Below are 25679 nucleotides of genomic sequence, written 5' to 3'. Positions count from 1 at the left end.
AAAAGACACAAAATCTTTTTAGCGTATTATCCATGACAACTTAACATGATGCCGTGTAGCTGCTAACTGTGCAACCCCAACTAGCAAAAAGAAAACATACAGATCAGGCATAACACTATGAGCTAACATTGTGTAGGTCTCCCTTGTGACTTCTGCTGGGGTTGGCTGCTGCTACCAAGGAGTGCCATTGTTATGGGATTTAGGTGCTTGATCTCATCTAGGTGAGTGGTACATGTCTAAGGAACATCCACATTAATGCAATATCCAAATGATTCCCAGCAGAGCATTGCATTGTCACAAGATTATCAACTTTATTTACTTCCCCTGTTAGTGGTTTTAATGTTGTGGCTGATTGGTTAACATAAATGCAACAAGGGAAGTGCCTTTATGGCTAGCTGCAGCAAAAGCACTGGACTACGCAGCGGTTATAATGTAGTCCCCCCTCTTAATTAATTCAGTTCGCATTTATTTATTTCTTTATTTGATCATTTATAAAGACGCTAATGGACATGCTCTCCGACCCTAAAACTGCAAAAGCATCTGGGCTGCTCATGCTCATTTGTCTGGGACTACGACATGGTATGGCCGGAAAAGCAATCAATCAGATGAACGCCGTGGGACAACTACAGGGACTAACACCGCTGCCAGGCTGTTATCGTCGGCCTGTAGTGATTGGTTAGGGAAGATCTATTCCCCTTTGACACGGAAACTCAGAGTAGAGGAAACAATGCACTGGAGATGGAAATGAGCTGAATAAGTCTCAGGCAACCAGTGAGCAGCTTTTATTCCCCGTATGATGCGATGACACTTGAGTCACCACTTCAAAGCAGCCGAAGAGAGAGGCAAACAGCCTCAGACTAATCCCAAACTGAAATGCTGATGGCTAATTGTATGGCAGGTAACAAAGGCACAAGGTGTTAAAAAGGGAAAAAAAAGTAATACATAGTGTGGAAAAATAGACAAACAGCACATGGCTTATGAGTCCAATAGAGTCACAGAAATGCACAACTGAACTGAGAGTGCAGAGCTGATGCACCCAGGTTTTGTTTAGATTTCTTTCCCATCTTTGACTTTTGCTCAAATTACCCGTTCTCCTGCTTGAAAGAAATCCTGCAAAATTAGCATAGCTAATACCCATGGGTATATAGCTATAACCATGGTGCTCCCAGGTTTCTTTTGTTCTCCAAGCACATGTGCTGCAACTACTCAAAACACAATAGCAACCCACAAATCTCGTGAAAACACGCAGGGTATAACACTTCCATAGAGGTTATTATTTCCCAAAATTAAAACTTGAAAAAGGCCATGGCTGCTTTTTATTAGATTTTTTTTCCAATTAGACAACAAAAAGATCCAATTTAAACCGAGTGTCATATAAAGCAGGAAAACAGTCAGTCTAAGCTGTAAGAGTTCTCTCACAAAGGACCAAGGCCGTGTGCTTTAGACAGCCCCAACATAGATCTGCTGTTGTCATGGCAGACTTTGCCTCGTGCCATCATCACACAAGGTAACAACAGGCAGTTTGTCTATAAACCGACTGCTCTTTAGTCCAACGGCTATAATGCTAAGTTGGTGATTTGCATGTCATTTGGTCTCTGTCCACTGATCATCGATGTTCACCTCCACACCAAAATCACAATGCTCTTTAAACAGCATGCTAGATCAATAGAAGGGCTGAGTCGGTCAAATCGACAGATGCCTTCAGTCAATAAGAGAAGTTGGACTCAACAATGCTCTCATTATACAGAGAAAGTGACTCGTGTGAACAGGGCGACGTGAAAGAACAAAGCTGACTGTTAAATATCAGTGGTCAATGTAAAGATGACAAAGGAATTTAACCCCTTTTATGTACACAGGTGTAGTTCAATGACATTTAGCATATCTGAGAACATTTACTCTGGATAAGTTGTGGTCTATGGTGAAGCATTCAAGACCTTTTCCTCTCCATTAATCTACACTTACTTTGCACAGACCCACCAAGACACAGTAGAATTAATGCATCCCTTGACATTTGATACCTCCCTCGTCCCTGTCTCAGCTGAAACACCTCTCCTCATCACTTTCTTGCAGAGTTTAGCATTCCTCTGGATCTATTACTGATGCTGTCACTTCCTATGCCCAGGACCTGCTGCCTGATCAAAATCCTGCTGCCGTATGCAGTGTAGGTGCAGACTAACTCGTAGCCAAGAGACTGATTACATCCATATTGTTCTTGCAGGCTTGCATGGAAGCCATCATCCACACTGGGTGTCTTCTCTGCACTTATTAAACTCCCAGGAGAACACAGATACAGTATGATACAGTGTTTTGGGCGACTAGAATCTGCTTCGTCCACTTTTGTGATTTTGTCATTTCGCATGCAACTTTTTGGACGCATCATCAGAATGGGTTCAAATCTCTTATCAGACAGAATTCTTCCCTCTTGAGAGGTGTTCAGTTAAAGCATGACATGCTTGCGTGGCACTCAGATGAACTGAGCCTTACATCTATCTATGATTCTTCTGTGATGGATTGGTTTGTTTGATTTCTCAACATCAGAGCTAAGTGGCGAGTCTGGAGGAAAACCCATTTCTTTTATCAATTAGGGAATGGCACTAAAAATGTGACAGCCACATTTTTTTCTTTCTTTTTTATGCAATTAACCTCTAGCATGGCTTTATGGATGACACGTCTTAAATAACATCTGCATGTTGCACTATGATACCTTGGCAATGCACCACCACATTTTGATATTTGTGTTTCAGGTTGTACTGTATGTTTAGCTGTATAAAGCTAGCTATAAGGAGATTGTAAAGACCAAGAATGAGTCCACTAATTTAAAACAAATATCCATATAATCATTCTTCAGTCATACCTACACAGAAGGGAGATCTTGTGCCACCATACTTTATCTAAAGCATAATTTCTGCATCAAGTCAAATGATCTTAGTTAATTACAAGCAGGAAGTTTTCCAAATGTGTGTTTTCGACCTTCCGTCCTTCCTTCTTCTTGCTTCCTGTTGATAATGCTGTTCTGAGCAACTAGGTCATTTGGCCAGTTGAGCTGCCAAAACAGCGGCAGGCATCTGAGCTCTGCGGTGTCTGTCACCAGACAGTGGTGGCAGCAGATGCTTTTGGTCCTGTGAGCTGCGGGACCGATGGGCTTAATCCGGTCCATCCCACAGATGCTTAATCAAGTGGGAACCTGCAAGTTTGGTAGTGGGGAGTAGGGGGTGAGTCAACAACTCTGGGCTCTTTGCTGCGCTCCTTAAGTCATTCCTGATCAGTTTTTGCAGCTTGTGCGGTTGAGCACATTGCTCTTGTTTCGCAGCAGAGCCTTGCACTGTAATGAGCAATGTTGATCACATGTCCTGTCAGTACTTTTAATGTGGTACATGTCTAAGTAACAGCTATGTGAAAGCCAGGTCCAAAAGTTTCCCAGCAGAACATTGCATTATCACAAGATGGTCAATGTTATTTACTTCTCGTAAATTTTGTTAATATTTTGTAATTTTGGACATAGCATTGTGTGTCTACATAACCTGTAGAAAGTATAGTATTGTGGTACTACAAAGCTGAACCATGGAGTGTAATGATTGTAATGATATGTTCAATGGAAAGTGGAAACAGAAGTATTGTTGCTACTGCTGTCTGCACTTTAACTTGCCAAAGTGTCCTGTTATTTGATTATAATGGACACCTACCAGCCTCTGAGAAACTACTCATTTCCACGGCGAGGTTACAGCATAATTAAATGCAAAAGCTCACTTAGTATTCATCTAAGTGTTCGTCAGTCACGTACAGTCCAGCCTGTTGTAGATTACATTACAAGTCCTCAAAGTGCAACACAGATGATTTCTTTGAACGTGTGGCTTTCATGCACACGAGTCATGGACACACTGTTGCAACAACACCATTTCAAGGACGGTCCAAGGAGAGTCGGTGTGCGGCGTCAGGATGGCAGCCTGTTCATTATGATTGGATCAGCAGGCCTTTGTGGGGGGTTAACACTTCCCAGCATGCACTCTACTCCCTAGACACCATTCTCTTCCCTCGGCATACATAAGTAATCAAGTGCAAGGCCCCTTGATGTCGATCAGCAGCTCAAAGCTACAGTCAGTCAGATATCCAATTACTCTTTATGAAGGTCAGGATGCATGGGGGGGGTCAATGTCGGATCTGATATTTTGTTACGACTGCAACTTACCGATGTGTCGTTATAAGCTTAACTACCATGATGAGACTGTGACATAGTGATCACTGTATAAATGAGGACAAAGTTGCAGGTACACCATGTCATCACAATACAAGAGTTTGTCAAGGGCAAACTGTGCATATAATGAGAGAGTGCGTGGTGAGGCCAATAACAATAAAGCTGTTTACTTTCTTTATTGTTTGGAATTGTTTGTCATGAGTCATGCAGAGACGCCACCACCAGGCACTCACCTTTCCACAATGTATCATTATAATATCTCATCCCACACAGTGTGTTTAGCTCACTTTTCCGGCCAAGCTGAAGCAGAACGCTCACTCTTGAACTTTAAATATGAGAAATTAGAGGACAAATTTCGGGGGGGGGAAAAAAACTTTCCAGATTCACGGTTTTGCCGCTAAATAGACAAAGCCGTTGTGTTGTAATTCCATAACAGCTCCCACTGAATGCAATTACCGGTCCGGTCGTGTCAGGCCATCTCCTGAAGATATCTGTCCAAGCTACTGCTGGCAATGACATTATTTCATGTTCCTGTCACGACAGTTTCCAAAAACAGCTGGGAGGAAGCTCAAATTGATGACCCAAAATGGCTGACAACCAAGGGCACAAGCCGAATTTAACTTTGTGACAGTTATTCCAGGCACACGTCTCCACAGTTGGGATGATAATGCCAAGTGACTCCGACCGAAGAATATTGGGTCAAGCTGAGGCTATGTTGTGTTGCAGAGCTGGAGTTTTAAGTACAAACAACGGGAATCACACATGTGAATTAGGTATTGTTAATAAGAGGGTTTTGTTCTCAGAGCTGAAAATATAATCACATTGTTTCCTGCAGAGGGTGTATTCATGCTGATGGCATGTAGATTTGACAGTTACAAGAATTTTTCTTAGAATAAACAGTCACAGCTAAATAGTTGAAAGCACGGTAACAACCATCTGTGTCCACCCACACTGGTTCATCAAATGCAAACGATTTTTTTGCTTGGGGCAAAGATAAAAATATATAATAAAAACACATTGAAACACCTGTGCAAAGGTTGCCACAAACAACACTCACAATTACGGTACTTTCAGAAACTCTCTTTGGCTCATATTTGAATTGCGATCATGCACTTCATAGTAAAATGCATGATCAAATTTGGACAATTCATGTTTATCCGCTAACAGGTCAAATTCGACTCATGTGACCTCTCCAATTACAATGATGACTTTCTGAACTAAAAGGACAACCAATTCGGCAACTGTCAGCAAGCTCTGGCAGAGAGCGATCCACTTAAACGCGAGCAGTGCAGATCTCTAATTTTGCTGCGATATTGCTGCCAACTGAAAAAACAATCAAGCAATCTGAGCAGCAGGCAGGATTAGGAGAATGTCATTTCCTAGCGAGCTACAGCAAGCTGCTGCCACAACAAAAATGGTAGAGAAATTGTAACAAGCATAGAAATACTTCTAAATTATAGCCATACCCTCAGGCTGCAACCGCATTTGAAGCTAGTTATATGCTCCTTAGAGCCGCATTTATGTTGAAAATTCCACCGGCAAAACATATAGGCTGAGGCATAACATTATAACCACCTATTGTGTAGGTCTCCCTTGCACTTCCAAAACAGTTGTGACCCATCAGACAACGAACATGGTCCTTCTGAGGGCATCCTGTGGTGTCTGGCCTAAGAATGTTGCTGGTGGGGGCCTTGATCAGTTTGGGATCTAGTAAATTTGAAGGCCAGGGCAAGGTTTGTTTTTTATTTGTTCCTAAACCTGCCTGTATCAGGCTGCACCCTGCTGGGGATGACTGCTGCCATCAAGGAGTGTCATTGCTATGGGGTTGGGGTGCCTGGTCTGGTCTAGGTGTGGTGTAAATCTCTTGCTACTGAAAGAATCTGAAAGGGCAACTTCTAGGAATCTCCGTCCAAAAATCAATTGATTAATCTATCGATAGATCTTTTAATTACTCTATTAATCGATCATTCATCTAACTAGAGAGTTAAGACTTTACCGCTAAATAACTTTAACCTTCACTCAAACATTTTCTCTGAAGAACATATTCTAATATAAAATCTGTCAATGAAGAAACCAGTTTCAACTTTTACCTAATGACATTATTCATCACACAAGCCAAGATTTGTTCATTGTGGACCTAATTAGGAAAGATGTTTATTATGCCATTAATTAGCTAGATAGCGTTGAGGGTGATTTAACTTTAATGGCTTTAATGCTGCTGCTGATTATAATTGGAAATACACCTGTATTATTTATTGACAAAAGGTTGCTCACGGGCATAAGCGTAGCCGTTGAGTTCATGTCTGAAAAACAACAGATAAAGGCGACGACTACGGCGTCTCCCAGGCAGAATGAAAGACTAAGACTACCAGCAATCCAATTACACTTTAATGTGCACATAAAGACACACAAAGCAGAGTTGCATACGTGCTGCGTTCAAAGCCTGTTTCTTGTGCCCACTCTTCATTTCATTTGAATCAAAGGCAAATGAATGTTAAGACGATTCAACTTTAATATAAGTTTTGTAATTACGTTCTTCTATTGTACACACAGTAAATGTTCCTGGAGGAGGAGAAGAACCATTATTAAAAAGCCACTGATAAAGGCACACAGGAATCTGTTCCTCAACCATTTTATATCTCGTTCACTGGTTTCACTAGGGGTGGGGGCGCGGGGAGGCTTTGTTTCATATTCAGCAGAAACATAAATGTGTTTGAATTTCAAGACGGCAGCTCATCACAGCCATTTTGGGCATATCCGTGTCACGGACTGTGCTGACACAGCTCCCTGAAGACAGAGGGCTGGCTTGGTTTAATCATCTTCTCCCTCTCAGTCTGAGGATCTCACTCGGTGCGAGATAAGACAGGTGGATGGATGCAGCATCGTGACAGCATTCATGCTTCGCCATATTGTGATATTTTAACCTCCCCCTCGCCTCCTAACATGAAACTTCCTGCTGTAAACACGCTGCTTTTCTTTCAGCGCCGACATGTCGCCCCAGAGGGACGGAACCAAAAATAAACCTCGGTGGCTTGAGTTTGAAAGGGTGACAATCAAAGCGTAGGAGCAATCGATATCGAACCAGCAAACCGGCGACTTCTCTTTGTCGATGTAAATCAGGACTTGAGAACCGAGTCTCGGCCTAATCTCACCAAGTGGTTCCCACACTGTGGCTTCTGCTACAATGCGAAGGCCCTTCACATATGGGCTTTACTACAGATAAGAGTGTGTCTGTGCGTAACACCTGAAAGGACAACGGCGAGTATCTGATCTTAAAACTCATCCCCACTGAAAAAAGTAGAATGTAAATCTCGGTTTGAGATGCAGAGAAATGCACGAAAACAGAAAAGATTTAGGAGGTTGTGCAGAAAAGTGTGAAGGAAAAATTATTTCAGCAGCTTCACCAGTAAAAAAAAAAAAAAAAAAAAAAAAAAAACTTTTTCTTTAGTTTTGCACAATAATTTGTCACCTGATTCCAACGTGAGACCAAATCAAGACTTCACATTTAAGCGTAACCTGCGCACATAGCCTATGCCAATGCTAGCCATTTATAGTTGTGCTCTCGTCAGTCTGGTTCACCAGCTCTGGCGGTCTGCGTACTTGCATTGCTGGGGAGGTCCACGACACGGCTATGACGTTAGGGTCAGAACACCATCTGGGCTGACACGATGCCATCAAATTTACATGGAGGTATAAACGGTGCATTACAGCCAGAAACAATGAATTTGCAAGCTTGAAAACCAGTGTTGCTAGATGGGAAATGAAGAAAAATCACACTGGTGCTTTACAATGATCACACGCTAGGACAGTTCATTTAAAAACAATGAGACAACTGCTTTAACTGTACACGCTGCATGCAGAACTGCACCAGCTGTTTTCTTACAGGTGTCCAGACTCAAGTTTTTTGTTTTTTTTTAAGTTTGTACGGTGCCAGTGCAGCTGCGCAAACAAACATGAGCTGAACATTGCCCATGTAACTGGCAGTGAGGAGGAGCCAGCAAGGTGTGAGCATGAGCAGGCATCAGTTTCTGGTGACATGTGGGTGTTCATGTATATGAAAAAAAAATTTTGCACAGAGTGTGCACGGAAATAGCGAAACTATCATATATTTGAGTATGCATTAAAAGTATTGATGGTATATCATGTAGGCCCATATAAATATGATAGATATGACTATTGTATATCGTGCAACACTGATGAAAACTCTTAAGTTGCACTATAAGACACACCCACAAGAACCCGTGTTAGAAAAAAGAGACTGAAAAATTAAGTTGTGAAAGAGATAGATAAATCCTGAGTACTTTTATTGAATGTTTCGCTCCTGAACCACAATTTCATTTTTATGCACTTTCAGTTCATTTGTTATTGCTGGTGTCCTGGGAGTCTTTTTGAATCACTACAGCAATGAATGATTTAAACCCACAGTACTGCCACAAAACACACAATGCATCAGCATAAGTTGCGCCTACACAAAGCTTCACAGGCCTGCTGTGCATCATCACTGCTGCTACTCTCGGACTTTTGTAAGGGATTGTGCAGCATTAGGATTCTGCATCTACTGCACTTTTGCCTTTTAGTCATCAGTTAATATGTAGAGAGAACTTATTTCCCCTGACAAAAACGACTACGCATTTCAAATGCCATCTAATCGTTCTGGACATTTTGTGCTCCTGTTTAAAAGGTCTCTTCAAAGTCATTATAAAATAAATATGTTGGTAATGTTTTTCCTAGTATAGGCCGTCGGCTCTTTATTCTACACATGCTGTAGCTAAAGGCTATGTAAAAATAAGCAGGCCAACAGAGTACAACCTTATTGATTCAAAATGCACCGTTCTAATAGTATTCAAAAGAGTTTGCAATCACTATTGGTTCACAATGACATATAAATCAAACCTCTGCTACCAACGGTTACACTAATGGTTAAAATTACATGAGACATCAGAAATAACCTCAAGCATTTTACCGTGAACCACATGCAAACTAAGCAATGTGACCTCTTCCACCTGGCAGTAAACACCCACAGGAGAAAAAAAAAGTATGTAAATGATTTATGCAGAATGTACCTGACCACAAGTCACATTAAAAATACAGAAACTACACATAATCAAGTAGCATTGCAAGCTGGGTAATCTGGATTTGAAATACGGTAAGAGAAAATAACCACTGAAAAGTCTACATTGGCAAAAGGTACTGTGCCTGAAATGGTGTAATTCAGACACTTCAAACAGGAGAAATAACAAACGAGAATGTTTGCGAATCAGCCTTTTCCTCACACTGATATCCCTTCTGATCTAGAGTCATCTGGGGATCGCAGCTCACCAGAAATGTCAGTCATTACCAGCAGAAATCATTTTAAAATGTCCCAAGATTTCTGCGAAGCCCCCCCCCCCCTTTTCTTTTTATGAACATATGAGAATAGATCAAAAGCGACATAGTGCTGACCTTTTGGTGCTGAACATCTTGGCGGCGTCTTCCTTCCCGTGCTCGGAGGCTTCGGGGGCGTCGAGGTTTGATGTCGCCTTTTCAAACCTGCATGAAGGACACACGCATGCGCGTGCACACGTTTGGGAGAAAGAGGGGGTGGGGGGGACAGAAGGAGATAACAGTGAGATTTTCAGCATCACAGCGAAGTCGCCCTCGAGGAGTTGTACGGCTGCCCGGGCCGCGCGGACCTCGGCGGCCTCCATTAGCCGGCCTCAAACTGAGCGATTCAAATTGACTGGGCATGGCAGGAGGCAGCAACCAGAGCACAACTCCGGCCAACGCGACATAGACAATGCAAGGAGTCAAATGGCACTCTTAATAATTATTTGCCTTACCCCGCCACAACAGACGCCATTTAAAACAGAATGCAATTAATTAGAGGTGAAGATCTACTGAAACAATGAGAAGCCAATTAAAAAGTAATTAAAAAAAAAAAGGGGGACTATATATTTGCTTGTGTCTGCAAACATGTCACACGCAGGACATTAAGTAGCACGTTCTGCAAGTGATTAAATCCCCAAACTGGATCTCCCCCGTACACATCTGTGCTGCGCTTACCACGATGTATAATGGCTGCGAGTTAGCCTCTGCTCTTTTATGTAAAGGTTATCAGAGACTCTGGAGGAGGAGCTGGAGTAAAAGAAGATAGGGTTCAATAATTAATGCCGAGGTCTATACAGGCTTCACTTCTCACCCTCTCTGTCTGTAATGAGATGAGTGGAGAGCCAGAGGGAAGGAGGGTGGGAGACAGAGAGGGAAGGAGGACGGGGTGATTAAAGCACACGCCTCTGTCCTATCTGCCACCCCCCCCCAGCCCATCAGTCAGACACATGAGCATGTACACACATAGACACCATCTCATTTGTAACACCTTGAGTTTGTTTCCTTGCCACTACACGCTGGCAGGGAGCAGGAGTGAGCTGAATAAGCAGGCAGAAAGGTTAACACAGTAGCGTGACACTGGAAACATCTGATAATTCATTCAGGTGACATGGAGACCACGGATGTACTCGGTTCTGTAAGTAACCCAAGGCCGGGCTGCGGCAGCCAACTCGGTGGCTTGCACAGATACAGAATATTCTCCTTTAATTATCTCTTCTTTGGCAGACCCAGTGTGCGAATGTTTTAAACACAGCCTGCAGTTCATATTAATTGCTCCAACAGTGCTCTGACGAACGCTTGCTAATGCAATTAGGAGGATTAGAGGCTTGGAGGAGTGTCACAGAAACAACCAAACAACATTTACGACAAGTGCCACCAGATTTTCAAGACATCAAAGGTGGGTTCACCACTTTAAACACACACAAAAACTTGCTTAAACAAGAGAAAGAAACTTCAACTATGTGAGTGAGGTTTCCTCAGGGACTAAGAACCTTCGGAGGAACTCAGCTTAACTGCATGCAAGAGCTTCTGAGGAACCAGGTACTAAATGGATTTAAAAAAGGAACTAGTTTCGCCTTCTACAAACATACCTACTCAGGATTTGGGACTTTGTGATGATTCATTATGTTTCATGTTGCAGCACTGAACTTTGTTGACCTCTCACATACTCTGATTTACCCCATTGTTTTATAACTGGCTATTTTAAATACTTGCAAACAAATGTATTTCATCTTGGTTAATCATGCTACGACACAATGACATGGAGGTAGTATGTATGTAAGTATGGTTACCGGAGATGCAAGTTTGTGAGGAAGTCCAAATCTTATGACCATCAATGTGGGATCATAGGGATTCCCTTGATAGCACTAGCTATTCTTAGTGGATCACGAGTCAGGTAACCCACCATTTGGATTTCATTATGAGGTGTAATTCAACCAATACAAAGGGGGAAAAAACCTCGGATGAAAAACTTTGGATAACCCTAAAACCAATTAGAGCTATTTTGTTGTAGACATATTCCACTCCATGCATTACTTTTGTGCCACAATTTGAACAATTAATGGAAAATTTTGAGCAATTTTATGCGACTACGTTGTGTGAACTCTTGACTGTACAAAGCCAACCCAAACGATTTGACTGACCTGGCAGATCTTTGCTAAAGCATAATCAGTTCCCAACGGAGCAGATCCAGACCAACGTTCTGGCACAAACAAACCAAAAAAAAAAAAATGTGTGTAGGTGAATTGATCTGGCCTCCAGGAAGAAGCTTCCTGCAACAGCTGTAAAATATATAACATTTTACAGTGACCTGTATTAAGACCACCACTGTGTCTGAATTTTCTAGTGTATTGATTGTATGTTTCACATTGTATGTTCAGGAGAAGACCACAGCAAAAGTGGGTATAAAATGCCACAGAGCTGATGTCACAGTTTGATATGGGTAATAAACATTTACACTGTATACAAACAATTTTCTGGAAAGGTGCAAAAAGCCTCGGTTGTTGCAAGAATATATATATATCAACTATAAAGTGTGATGGAAAGAATGTAGAAGTTACCATGACCCACAAAAACAGAAAAACGATACCAAGAGGAACAGAACAAGTTCAATTCAACCGCAACTATAATTCAAAAACTTACTGGGACTTGGAAACTCTAACACAGGAAATGAATAAATTAGTTGGTATTGCCACAGAAGGAGAAAATAATCAAAGCTGAATATGCAAAGTCCATTTTGTCATGCCTGTTAGCTTACTGAAGCAAAGGACAAAATAAACACTGAAAATAAACACACAAGCAGAAGTCACTTCAACCCGTTTAGATGCTGGTACAGTATAGCTCTTCCTTGATTTAATTGTCTGCCATGACTTACCGTACGGCAGAACTTTGTTTAATTTGTCTCATGTTTCTCTCCTGGACCTCTTCCTGTCTTCCTGCTGTCAATCAAGCACAGACAAGCACACACAGCCTCTAGTCAATGTGAGGCCAACGTTGTCTCACTCGTATGCTTAATTTGACATGATGTTACTTTTGAGTCCAACAAACAAAGCAGGACTCATGACTGATCTCATGGTTAGATTGTCTTCAGCGTTGTTTGGGCTCATTCTCTGGGTACCATGAAAACTGTTGAATTATCACCAAAATGTACACAGTACATCACATACAAACAGGTTCTTTCTTTGCATCAAAAAACATGTCCTGCCACTATGGCATCTCATTAACGAGATAAGAAATACCTCACCAACACAAGGCTGCAGATACACGCGCAGCAAAAGACAATTATTGTAGAATATTTCATTTCATTAAAGCGAACAGTTTTATCTAATCTGAGGGAAAATTCAGAGCCCAGGGAGCACAGAGAGATAATTTAAAAGAGTCGCACAATTTCCCTTCCCATTGCTGCTAAAATGTGACTCATCCTCCCATTCGTCACAGTGTTGCAGGGCTTTGAGATGATTACAGAGCGCTTCGCTAAACTCAGCGCTCCCCTCAGAAAAAAAAAATAATAGCAAACCTTAAAGCTTCCATGGATCTATACCAACGCGAGAAAACAAACTGAAAATACATTCGGGCAGTATGTGGTATTATATGAGGCCAGCTTCGACTGCCAGTGGGAACAAACCAATAAGATTCTATTTTAAGCAATAAAGTGTGAGAAAAGAAAGTTCAAAACATTAACTGTATTAATTATAATAACCTAGCTCAGGTTAGGAGATTAATGAAGATCTGATTAATGATATCTGAATAAAGTTTGGAGACAGAATATTTAGATGTTTTTATTTTCCGGCAGACATCCACCCTTTAACTTTCATGTGCCATCAGTTCAGAATCCTACAAGGTTAATAAATATAATGCAGTGGAGTCTGGGTAGAGAAAATAACAGCTTCCCGTCAAGTAATCTCATATGTTACAGAAAGAAGGCTATGAAATTTGTTCTAACTAGCACTGGCCAGCAGGCAAGTGATGAAAAAAGGAAACCTTTCATAAGCAGTTGCTTTTTATGTAGGACTGTACATCACGGGTGTAAGCAGTTCAAGTAAATTGCATTATAGAAAGTGGTGTATTCTTGTTAAAACTGCTTTGTGAACAGGTTTTCTCTTGGGGATTAAAACAAAACCCGTGAAGCCAATCATACTAAGAGCAGACCGTGATGTAAATTTATACTTAATACTGTTGTTTTTCAAAAGTTTACTGCAAACAACTATTTTAAAATGTCAACTCTCAATGAACCCAGGTATTATTATTAAAATTAGTAGTTATTACTACTATCTTACTAAGTCCAGATTAGCCTGGGTTCTAATTGTCCTCGACAGTCATGACTGATTCTGCACATTGTGAGATCCACAATGCATTTTATTTTCTTTAATTTACCTAAGCCTGATGCTATCCTCTAACTATCCTCTTAAAGCTGACCTCAAAATGCCGCAGCTCATTAATAATAGCCAGTTAGTGTATTATCACAGTCGCGCACCCCAGATGCACATGTAGACGTAGCCTACGAAGGTTACGTTTCAAATGAGCATGAAGTTATTTACGGGGTTCATCCGTCTTTCTGAATGGCCACCAGCGGACGAACCCACACCCCTCCGAAGCACCAGTGGAGCCGTATGGTTCCACCCCAACAAGAGTGGCCCTTGTCTACTGTTTCCTCTATGGCAAAACAACCTTGTTGGAGGATGTTTTTTCTGCCGAGCTTCATTAAGCGAGCCTTGTGTTGCAGCTTAATCGTCTCCGGGCGTGCAGAGCATCCTGACAAACACTATCAGCATCCAAGCATGTAATGGATTGAGGCGAATCCCTTAGACTGTCGGAGGGACAGCAGGTATCGCCGGTGCGAGGGTATGTTGAAAGCTGCCGACCGTAATGCAACCATGACACGGGGATCATGTGTTCGGCGCAACACAGGCGGCTCTAGCCTCAGGGCTGGCAGAGCCGTTTCGCAAAAGTACAAAGATGAGCTAAGCATGTATGCAGCGCACCGTTAAACCAGCCAAACGCATCAAGCCACATGCTACCGAGCCTCAGCAGGGCCAGATACTCACTGTATCAAACCTACAGTATTTGAAAGGTAAATTTCAGTTCTCCGGGACGGTGGCTTTTAGGAGTGATTGACGGGATGAGAGGATGGATACAGATATCAGTCGTGCTGGTTTCTGGGTGAAATCCAGAGTGTCAGCAGGAGAAGTGGAGCATTGATCAGGTGCAGGATTAGCTGGCCTTGCATGAAGCTAAATCAGTAACAGCAACAGAGAGGCGCAGAGAAAAGAAAACAAGTGACCGCCTTCACGGCAGATACAACTGAAATATGATTTCCAGTCTCGCTCTGTGCCACCCGTAAGTCAGATGATGCCACTATTAGGCCGTTTGACTTTTCTAAAGTGGGACATGGTGACTTGTAGCAGAGTAAACATGTATTCTAATCGCAGAGTACAAGAAGTCATCAGAGTGTATATATAAATTCCAAAATAGGCCCCTCAACAAAAAAAAAAAAAAAAAAAAAAAAGAATAAATCTAAGTAGCTGCAGTGAAATTTCAATCAGGGCCTGGTTTGCTGCAGTGGTATGACTCATCTTCCCTTCTGTTTTCCACTCCCAGTCCCCTGGTTGTCCCATTGTCTCTACCTCTCCATTGTTTGCATCGCCCCCCTACACCTCACCCTCTCCACCCCCCCCCCCATCTCTGCTTTCTCCCCAATTCAATTCCTTGGCTGTGGACACGGCGACGGCAGACACAGAACCCAACTGCAGTTTGTTTCCCGAACTAATAGGGGTCACATTAGCCTGCCAGGAAACACAATGTCATTATGGAAATGCTCAGTCAATTACTGGGCAAGGAATGAACACCCTCTCCGTCATGTTTGGCTCTCCTGTTTGCGTTGGGCTAATGGCAGCAGTGTGTGGTGGTTATCTTCTCAGGGGCATCTTATCTGTGTCTCCCTGAGGGAGCACAGCAATATGCTCGAGGTCAGCCGAGTGGGTTTGTTGCGTTGGCCTGCGTGACAGCGATTTCCCTGCAGATGAAAAATCTCAGCGAATCCCAATGAAGAGGAATAATGGATTCATCATGTTTGATTTTGGTGTCCTAACATCACGCACGCATGATGATGCTCTTGTATTGGTACCGTGTTCAGAACAGCCTCTCCTTCTTTTCAGTAATTTGATCTAGATGGAAACGACGAACATGTGACAAAAAAGGTAATAACTTTAACATGCTTAAAGTCTCCCTGCAGCCGACACACCTTCCGATCCCATCGCTTTATTCCGCCGTCTAACAGAGCACCAGGAGGCTCATTTAAGCCTGAATCATCGCTGCTCAATCTTTTATAAGCGGCGCGCTGTGGGTGATATTAAACCTACAGCCTATATGCTTATGGGAATGCCACTGAAATGAGGTTAAATATTGAAGACTATAAAGGCTGGTTAAATTTCTGTTTCCCAAAAACACAGTACATGTTATGCTTGTAATGTGAGCTTCATGTAAAAGGGTTGCCCGAGATTTGATTTTTTTGACAAATACAATGCATAAAGTTAGAAAAGTACTTGGATAATTCTTGGATCCTTGGATAAAAGGGAGCAAATCCCATAGACCCCCCCCCCACCCCCCCAATGTTAAAAAGCCCAACTTTACAGCATTATTAACCAGAGTAGTCTCATCTCATCGTCTACTAACGCTAGGGTCGTGGGGGTTGCTCGAGCCTATCCCAACTGTCATTTACAGCCTAGTACAAAAAAACAAATTTGGTCTCAGTAGTTTATTTCACCATTCATTTTCTAACTCATTCGTTTACTTTTTATTAAGGTTTAAAATTCTGTATAGTTAAAAGCGTTCCCACTTTGAGCAACAGGTGGTGGAGAGTTGGGTAGGTAGGTCTCAACAAACATGGCTCCACCCACTTCAGGCTTCATTACTGAGGTTCAGAATCCAGTGGTTGACGTCACAATTTGTTTTTCCATAGTATACAGAGTCAATGGTCTCAGGACACAGATATATTCGCACGACTGCCAAAAGTTGACCTAAACTTTTTAAACAACTCTCATTCGCAATTAGCTTAGCCTTAAGACTCATAATTCACACTTAAATTGCCCTGGCACCACCTTCTTTGGTGCACTCACGATAGGTAATACAATGGTTTTGTTGGAATAGGATGAGGCATGCTTCCGGTGCAGAATCATGAACTGCATTGCAATATCTTTTTCTTTAGTTACTCAAGGAATACTGGAACCGGGAAGGGGCAGAAAGTAGTACAGGGTACATCTTCGTAACAGATAAAACATTATATACTATATATAACCCTGTTAAAATTCATACTGTTATATCACAAAAATTAAAAGTGCACCAAGTTAATTATACTAAAAGTCACAAAAATAAATTGCATTAGGCTAATAGAAGGAACAAGAAAAACAGTCTGATCCATTTGCTCCTCTAAATTCCAGTAGACTAATAGAAGACATTAAAACCGTCTTCTTCAAGACTTGTGCCCAGAGCACAAAGGCAGACTTGTTGTGCTTGGGCCAGAGCTGGAAAGTGTCTTTTGTTGTCCTGCCAAAAAACAAGCTGCTGTCCAGTTTGAGTGATGACTGCTTCTGGTCAGTAAATGTTCATCAGTGATGACGCCTGCATACAAAGCGCTCAAGGAGCAAGCTTGTGGTACCTTCTCAGGAGGTGTTCTATCGCTACGTTCTGCTGGTGTGGTTCATTGATGGGTTTTTCTGATTGGCCTTTACAGACGATTGATTGAAGCGCCCTTAAGGCATGCAGCATTATGCATCTTTAAAATGTTAAAGATAAAAACAGGAAAAAGAGATTTGCACAGAAAAGGCAAAGGCACAGCATGAGAGGAGGAAGAGTCGAGAGCAAGGTGAATGTAAAGGAAGACTTGGAGATCTTGAAATGTACTTATTCACGTTCTTCCTGAAAGTTAGATGAAAAGACGAGATGGCCCTCTCATGTTTGAACAGTGTGTATGAAGCTGGGACCAAGAGAAAATTATCTCAGAAAAGCTTAAAAAGCAGAGTTACAGAAAGCTTGGCATTGCCCGAGGGTAAGCTTGGCTTCAAACGTAGTGTACAGGCAGGATGGTGGCATCACTGTTATGTTGGAAATCTCGGCAAACGTAACTAAAACAAGCTTAACAACCTCTTCCATTATGCCCTTCTAATCAAACACAGACATTATGATTGCCCTAAACCTTCTTCCAAGAGTACAAAAAATATATACAGGTGCTGGCCAGTAAATTAGAATATCATCAAAAAGTTGAATTATTTCAGTAATTCCATTCAAAAGGTGAAACTTGTATACTGTATACTTTCCTTCCACACATAGTGATATATTTCAAGTGTTTATTCATTTTCATTTTTATTATTACAACTGACAGCTAATGAAAACACCAAATTCAGTATCTCAGAAAATTAGAATATTCTGAAAAGGCTCAATATAGAAGACACCTGGTGCCACACTAATCAGCTGATTAACTCAAAACGCCTGCAAAGGCCTTTAAAAGGTTCCTCAGTCTTGTTCTGAAGGCTCCACAATCATGGGGAAGACTTCTGACTTAACAGTCGTCCAAAAGACGACCATTGACACCTTGTACAAGGAGGGCAAGACACAAAAGTTGATTGCTAAAGAAGCTGGCTGTTCGCAGAGCTCTGTGTCCAAGCACATTAACAGACAGGCGAAGAGACGGAAAAAATGTGGTAGAAAAAAGTGTACAAGCTCTAGGGATAACCGCACCCTGCAGAGAATTGTGACGACAAACCCATTCAAAAATGTGGGGGAGATCCACAAAGAGTGGACTGCAGCTGGAGTCAGCGCTTCAAGAACCACCACGAAGAGACGCATGAAAGACATGGGATTCAGCTGTCGCATTCCGTGTGTCAAGCCACTCTTGAACAAGAAACAGCGTAAGAAGCGTCTCGCCTGGGCCAAGGACTGGACTGCTGCTGAGTGGTCCAAAGTTATGTTTTCTGATGAAAGCAAATTTTGCATTTCCTTTGGAAATCAAGGACCCAGAGTCTGGAGGAAGAGCGGAGAAGCACAGAATCCACGTTGCATGAGGTCCAGTGTAAAGTTTCCACCGTCAGTGATGGTGTGGGGTGCCATGTCATCTGCCGGTGTTGGCCCACTCTGTTTCCTGAGGTCCAAGGTCAATGCAGCTGTCTACCAGGAAGTTTTAGAGCACTTCATGCTTCCTGCTGCTGACCAACTTTATGGAGATGCAGATTTCACTTTTCAACAGGACTTGGCACCTGCACACAGTGCCAAAACCACCAGTACCTGGTTCAAGGACCATGGTATCCCTGTCCTTGATTGGCCAGCAAACTCGCCTGACCTTAACCCCATAGAAAATCTATGGGGTATTGTGAAGCGGAAGATGCAATGCGCTAGACCCAACAATGCAGAGGAGCTGAAGACGACTATCAGAGCAACCTGGGCTCTCATAACACCTGAGCAGTGCCACAGACTGATCGAGTCCATGCCACGCCGCATTAATGCAGTGATTGAGGCAAAAGGAGCCCCGACTAAGTATTGAGTGCTATACATGCGCATGCTTTTCATGTTCATTCTTTTCAGTTGGCCAACATTTCTAAAAAAAACATTTTTTTCATTGGCCTTTTCAGAATATTCTAATTTTCTGAGATACTGAATTTGGTGTTTTCATTAGCTGTCAGTTGTAATAATAAAAATGAAAATGAATAAACACTTGAAATATATCACTATGTGTGGAAGGAAAGTATACAGTATACAAGTTTCACCTTTTGAATGGAATTACTGAAATAATTCAACTTTTTGATGATATTCTAATTTACTGGCCAGCACCTGTATAAAAAGAGAGAACCTCAGTCGCTCATGGCAAGGTATGTACGAGAGCTAGAGCGCTGTCAGTTCGATTTAAACACATGTACACAGTTGGGTTGGGGACTGCACTCTGCTGAGTCACCTCATCGTGTGATATTAGGCTGACAGAGACAAATGCCCATGGATTGCCAGTCAAAAATGACCCCAGTTCCAAGTGATGGGGCTGAATCAGATTTTAGTTTGCAGACAGCATCGCCTTCTTCCCGTCACGTTACGTGGTGCCAGTTCTGTGATGTATGTCATCTGGCCGTCACATTATCACTCCATTCACAAGGTGGAATGTGCACTTAGAACATGCCGTGAATTTACTCCGACAGCTATTGAGATGATCGGTTCTGCCATTGAAGAAATGTTTGCAGATTTATCACTAAAACATCAAACTGAGCGGAGAACGCATTGCACTCAAATTGAGTGAAACTAATGTAATCACTCTATGAAACATCCCTGTCCTCTTTCATCCTATCCACATAATCACCAATCTGTGTCACATGATCGACCCCAACTGCATCATGGGCCGCGCAGACTGGCCTTGCAGAGGAGGAGGGTGGTGTGTTGTTTTGCTCAAGGGAGGAGGAGACATGTCGGGTCATTGGGCTGAGTTCCTGTGGCTTAGTATAGCAAATCCTCTGTAATCCTCCAACCAGTCCCATGGCACCGTTTACTGTATGTAGGTAAAGCTACTATGGACCCGGACCAAGCCCGCCACTGTGTAAGCCACACCCTGCGACTCCTCCATGTTCGTCTTCCCCTATTGTTTGCTTGTTCTTAATTTAAGAAGCCTGCAGGGTTTAATCTCCGTAAGTCTCTTTTGAGATTACCATCATTAGACAGTGGGATAACAGTGAGGAAGCCGGACAAAAGAGATGGAAATCACGCAATGAGAGGCAAGAAAACAAGTGAGCGTGACAACCGAGACAGAGACAGAAGGGGCCGCTTAATGACCTACAGCACAGGTCTTCAACAGGGGGTCCGCGCCCCCTAGGGGTTCCGCAGAGGCACTGCAGGGGGGGTTGCAAAATCTTTGGTTGATCAGACTTTTCTTATATATGTATATTCTTTAAACACACATTAACATGAATTCAAGCATATTTTCACAGCGGAATAAGGGATAGATTAATACTGAATACAAAATGCTAATAATAACGTATATTTATAAGTAGCACTAGGCTGAGTTTAATATAGAACGCATACAGTAGGTAGGGGGTCCCTATTTAATCTCTCCTTCAGTTTTGGGGTCCATGGCCTGAAAAACGTTGAAGACCCCTGATCTACAGATCTGCATGATCACAGTTTTCTTTTAGATACCATGTAAACAAATTATGGATAAATATAAGTGGCACAAAGGCTCTGTCCCGCTCTCTCATGCATCTTCATAAACTATGTGCTAAACCAGCACGTAGCCATAAAGCACCATGCTGGAGGAACGCATTTCTCCAAAGCTTTAAAATTAACTTTCTGCTGGAATCACATTACGACACAAGGCAACAAATCACTGCGTCGCTGCCCTTGTCATCATCTGATTGCCGTGTTGTGGCATTCAAGACCTTCGCTGCCCGCCTCTCTACAGTTATGGATGTTTAGTGAAAACCACATCATCAAAACAATGGCCGTGCCCTTTGTGACAGACTAATCATGATGAGCCTAAAAGTGATGCTAAATAAATTTGGCAGTTTTATTGCTGCTCCGGGGTGGAAGTCAAACGTATACATACATCGATCGGCCACAACATTAAAACCACTGACTAGCGATGACTATTTTGCATTACGTTTGGCATTTCGCAAACCAAAAGGCTCATCATTTAACCAATGAAATAACCTAAAGATTAACCAGTGGTAAAAAACTATAACACTATAGCACAATTGTTCAACAATGAGTGAACTAGTCAAATACACTTATCCACTTCAGCAGACCATGCAATGCCTGTATCCTTTTTTCAAAAAAATGTCATAGATCAAGATGAATCTTTTTAAACTATACTGTATAGATTTCCTGTGAAACATCACACAAGATAAAAGATAAAAGAAGCAAAAGGATCATTGTGAAGGCAGAAAGGCAGTGCTTAACAGTTTGGAGATCAGAGGGAAAGTGATTTTGATTGCAGATAAACCTTCTTTTCCTGATTTGTAATATTAAGATTAGCATTCTCATGCGGCACAGCTTGAAACTCTTGAAACTTTTTCCTTTTTTTCCAAAATGGCAACAGCTTCTACAGTATGACTTCAAGAGGAGGTCTGAGCACGGATTAGCACCAGCCAGTTACAGAAGCAGACTTAAGGCTCCGTCTGCTCTGTTAAGATTTAAGAGCTCTCAAAGAACCACTGGAGAACCATGCGTATTACAAATGCATACGATTCTAACCCCTTCGCTGGTTGTGTTTGAGAACAAATGAAAACCTCTCACGATTCAGAGGGAACGTTAAGCAAGCCAGTTATATTACAACGGATTGCAGTGTTTAGGATGCACAGGACCCCCGTGTGACTGCTTACACCTGCACAGAGCCCCCTCCTGGTTAATACGCCTTGGCATTATGGAAGGTCAAACACCACGAGCACCATGGGTGTGAAAGCAGGCTGCGCTACATGCAACAGCTCACTGAAAAGCAGAAATGCAACAGCTTAACACTAATTTAATTTACGTTTTCAGGAAACACTGCCTGGCAACCAGTCAGATGCGATAGTTAGTAATTCAGTGTTTGTATTCCTACGGGCAGAGCTTCTCAGCTCTACCTGAGAGATGTGTGTATGTGTGTGTGTGTGTGTGTGTGTGTGTGTGCGCGCGCGCATTAATGAGCTCGCAGGCATACATGAGATAGTGGCAGCTGTTGAAACACCACGCGACTGCACAGCCTCCCTCGGACGGGAGATACTGAATTTTGTCGAGGCCATCTTGATAAACATCGAGCCCCAGCTCTTTCAGTTTCAGTTTAAAAAAAAAAAAAAAAACGACAAAAGCACAGGTTGACATACTGGAAATACAAATATGGAAACATTTTTTAAAAGAAGCCAACCTAATTGAATTTGTGCCTTTTTTTAAAATGGCGTGTGCGATGATTTGTACTAATTGATGTAGTTCAGATTCATCAACATGGATCTCAATGCCGTAATCAATTGGTAACAGCTAGCACTCACTGATGATGGAAGGGCGAGGGACTAATCAAAGGCAGCAGGACCACGCATAATTTGATCATGAGAGTCATCGCTCAACCCATGTCTGCATGTGTCACTGCCATCATTTACAGGAATGACAGTTCTAGTTATCAATGACATGACAGGTTGGATTTTTAGTTCATGCATTTCGTCCAAATACCTGCTAGATTACCACTAATATTACACCTTAACATCGAAATCAGTCTCTACTTGTTAAAAAAAAAAAAAAAAAAACTCTATTAAGCAATTCATCATTTCAGTGCTTAAACACTACAGTTCATTATTAAAAAATGATCAGCTGAGTCACTTTTGAACCAAAACACCACACTACCAATTCAGAGTTGTTTTGTCTGTTATAAGGAGATATTAAATATCCCCACATTGACTTTATTCCTACATCTGACAGACGATTAATCAAGATAATATCTTGCAGATGATCTGACGGTCGGAGCAGCTCCCTTTTAGAGAATGCTTTTACACAGATTAATGGTAGCGTTGGTAGAAAAAGGCGCTTTTCAAGCTGCGCTTTGGGAGATTATAATCAGAGAAAACAAACATCCCAAAAACAAGTTATGTAATTTTGTGCCATTCCTGCAACTTCCTCTAAATGTCCTTCGATATCTCGCTAACTTTGAGCGAACTCCCCTGCACATCAGTGGCGCCCAGCATGTTTCCGGACAGGGATCTGGCTCCACTTTATCAGCACTGAACTTGAACGTAACTCTGGACGATACCTTTCATTGTCACAGGGACCTGTAATAGGAGATTACAAGGAGTCTGGACAATATACAGGCTTCCCCCCATCTTCCCCCGGAGGCCGTTCATTCTGCACCTTATGGGACTATACCTTATTGCATTATGCATTGGTGTAATAGGCTCAGCAACATACTGCTCTGCAGGGGGAGGGAGGGAGTTTTGGCCACACTCAAATGACTCACTTCATTAAGTCTGCCTTCCTCAGAGCTTTCTAGTTGCTGAGGAGTGAACTTTCCACACTCCCACATTAACACAGATCTCAGATGATAAATGGACTGTAGAGAGAGAGTAACATCATCAAATTGTTGTTTTATGGTAGTTTTGTTTCAGTTGTTGTTTATTATGTTGCATGTTTTATTTTGCCAAAGAATTCTTCAGCACAGAAAGCTACCTTTATTCTCAAAGTATTTACTACAGGGAGATTAATTCACTAAGCAAAGATGCAGGAAAGGGGCTTGGCTGATACATGACCATAAAGCTGAATTTGGAAGAAAAGAAAACGCATTGTGTTCATATAACTAGTTAAAGTACATAAAGAACAAGAAACACGGCGACTCTTCACCTGAATTTCACCTGCGCCGCCTGAAAACATCACAAAACACAGCATCCCCAAAGAACTATTTTTAAACCATCCGGGCTCCCGAACTGCGCCAGCTGCGCGGAAACACAACACTTTGCAAACATTAAACCTTTATAAGGAAACGACTTATCACTCCACAAGCAAATAATAAAAAAAAACAGCCGGAGCGAAGCGTTTCGGGGACAAACAAACCGACACATCGCCGCACATCGGTACTTACTTTTCAGAGGGTCACAACGCAACGAGACACGCCGCTTCAGACGCGCACGGACGTTAGGTATTATTAGTGGAAGTGTTTCTTCATCAAGCGTGCACCGTGGGAGGAATGTACACACGGGCAGACATGCGGAGTCATTTGACCTTCTCCCAATAGAAACTACCATCGGTGAGACGTAGGAGAGGGGAGGAGCGGACCATACCAAACAGGAGTCCCAGCTAGGGAGGGAGTGATGTTGCAGGGAGGAGGGGGAGCTGTCATCCTAGGATGCACTGAAGGATGAGAGTGATCCAGTAGCTGCACAGGAGAAGGAAACAAATGGATATAGTCTGTAGAAACAAATGGAAGGCTCATCTTAAGATTTAATATTAAGATTTTGTTATTCAGGAAGTCACACAAATGTGATGCTAAAACATAATCAGTATTAAACTCTACCTAATTTCCTTGCATATAAATGTCTGGTGAAGGATGAAGTACTTGCGTAAAGGCAGAAAAAAGTCCAATGGTAAATGTCCAGTGTTCCTTTACCATTAACAGTTGTTGCCAATAGCGAAATTATCTATAGAGACAAAAAATGTACCTTGTACCTTTGTCGATAGCATGGTATCATTTGAAGGCAGCAAAAACCTTAAATTGTTTAACATCCTAAAGTACAGTGCTGAAGTGTAAATGAAGTGGTAATATCAGATGTAAGTTGTGAGAACACCTGGTTGCAGGGTAGCATTTGGCGTCTAGGATCAGAGCCTGAAAAATTAAGTCAGTGCTGACAGTTGCAGTTCCTTGAATGACTATAGCAATTAACATGTTTGCAACCTGCTACAAGAAACAGCTTTGTAGTCTCTGTAGCTAATTTCCCTTTTGACAACAGCTGTTCCCTCACCAGTTTATATTTTATGAAAGCTTTAAGTTATACGTAATTAAGGTTTGGGTTTCTTTGACAGGTCATAGTCGAAGGTCAGTAGCAGCATGCTGAGGACAGCTGGCTAAAACATTTTAAGTGGACGAAGACCGCTTACTCTTACCAGGGAAGCTGTGGTCTAATGGTTAGAGAAGTGTACTTCGAAAAGACCACATGACGGTTGGATGGATGCTGGTTGAGACCAACATGGGTCAACAAGGCACTTGATATCAGAACTGGGGCTTATTAGAAATGTCTGCTCTTCCTGCTTGACCTTTGCTGACCCGCTGTTTCTGTGGTGGTTTTCTATCACTCTCTCGGTCTGAATCTCTTGGCTATGAGCTTACAGTAAATTCTATTTTACTTGAGTGACTTGACTTAAGTGTTTAAAGACTTCGACTAAATACGAAAAATGCAGTTATTAGGAATGTTTGGGTCCTTGGACGTCCTCAGCTTTGGGTCCTGAGTCTCAGAAGCAGGAGTCACCGGGGTTCGGGGGGGGGGGGCAATGCAGATTCTTCTTTGTGACTCAGGAAGAGCCTGCAACTCTTTCTCATCTCTTGTTGTGTCAGCCTACACTTCATCAAGGAGAGAAAGAAAAAACAAGGTGTGACTTGAATGCAGCTTCACATTTAGCAACTGCAAAGGTCAACAGCAGCAAGTGACTA

General features: G+C 42.2%; 1 protein-coding gene across 2 annotated transcripts in view; it reads right to left on the bottom strand.

Moving 5' to 3' along the window:
- Positions 1-24256, bottom strand: part of oxr1a (oxidation resistance 1a) — a 152195-nt gene extending 127939 nt beyond the window's left edge. For both annotated transcript variants that reach the window (XM_047597903.1, XM_047597904.1), the window contains exons 1-2: positions 24117-24256; positions 9635-9721 (exon numbers count right to left, since the gene is read on the bottom strand). In XM_047597903.1, the coding sequence (XP_047453859.1) occupies positions 9635-9651 (17 nt within the window). In that variant the 5' untranslated portion in view covers positions 9652-9721; positions 24117-24256. The remainder of the gene's footprint in view (positions 1-9634; positions 9722-24116) is intronic.
- Positions 24257-25679: the final 1423 nt, after the last annotated feature.

This window comes from Mugil cephalus, chromosome 11, assembly GCF_022458985.1.
Source record: "Mugil cephalus isolate CIBA_MC_2020 chromosome 11, CIBA_Mcephalus_1.1, whole genome shotgun sequence".
Taxonomy (NCBI): Eukaryota; Metazoa; Chordata; class Actinopteri; order Mugiliformes; family Mugilidae; genus Mugil; species Mugil cephalus.
Note: the sequence above shows the minus strand (reverse complement) of the source record. Positions and strands in the feature narration are given on the sequence as shown.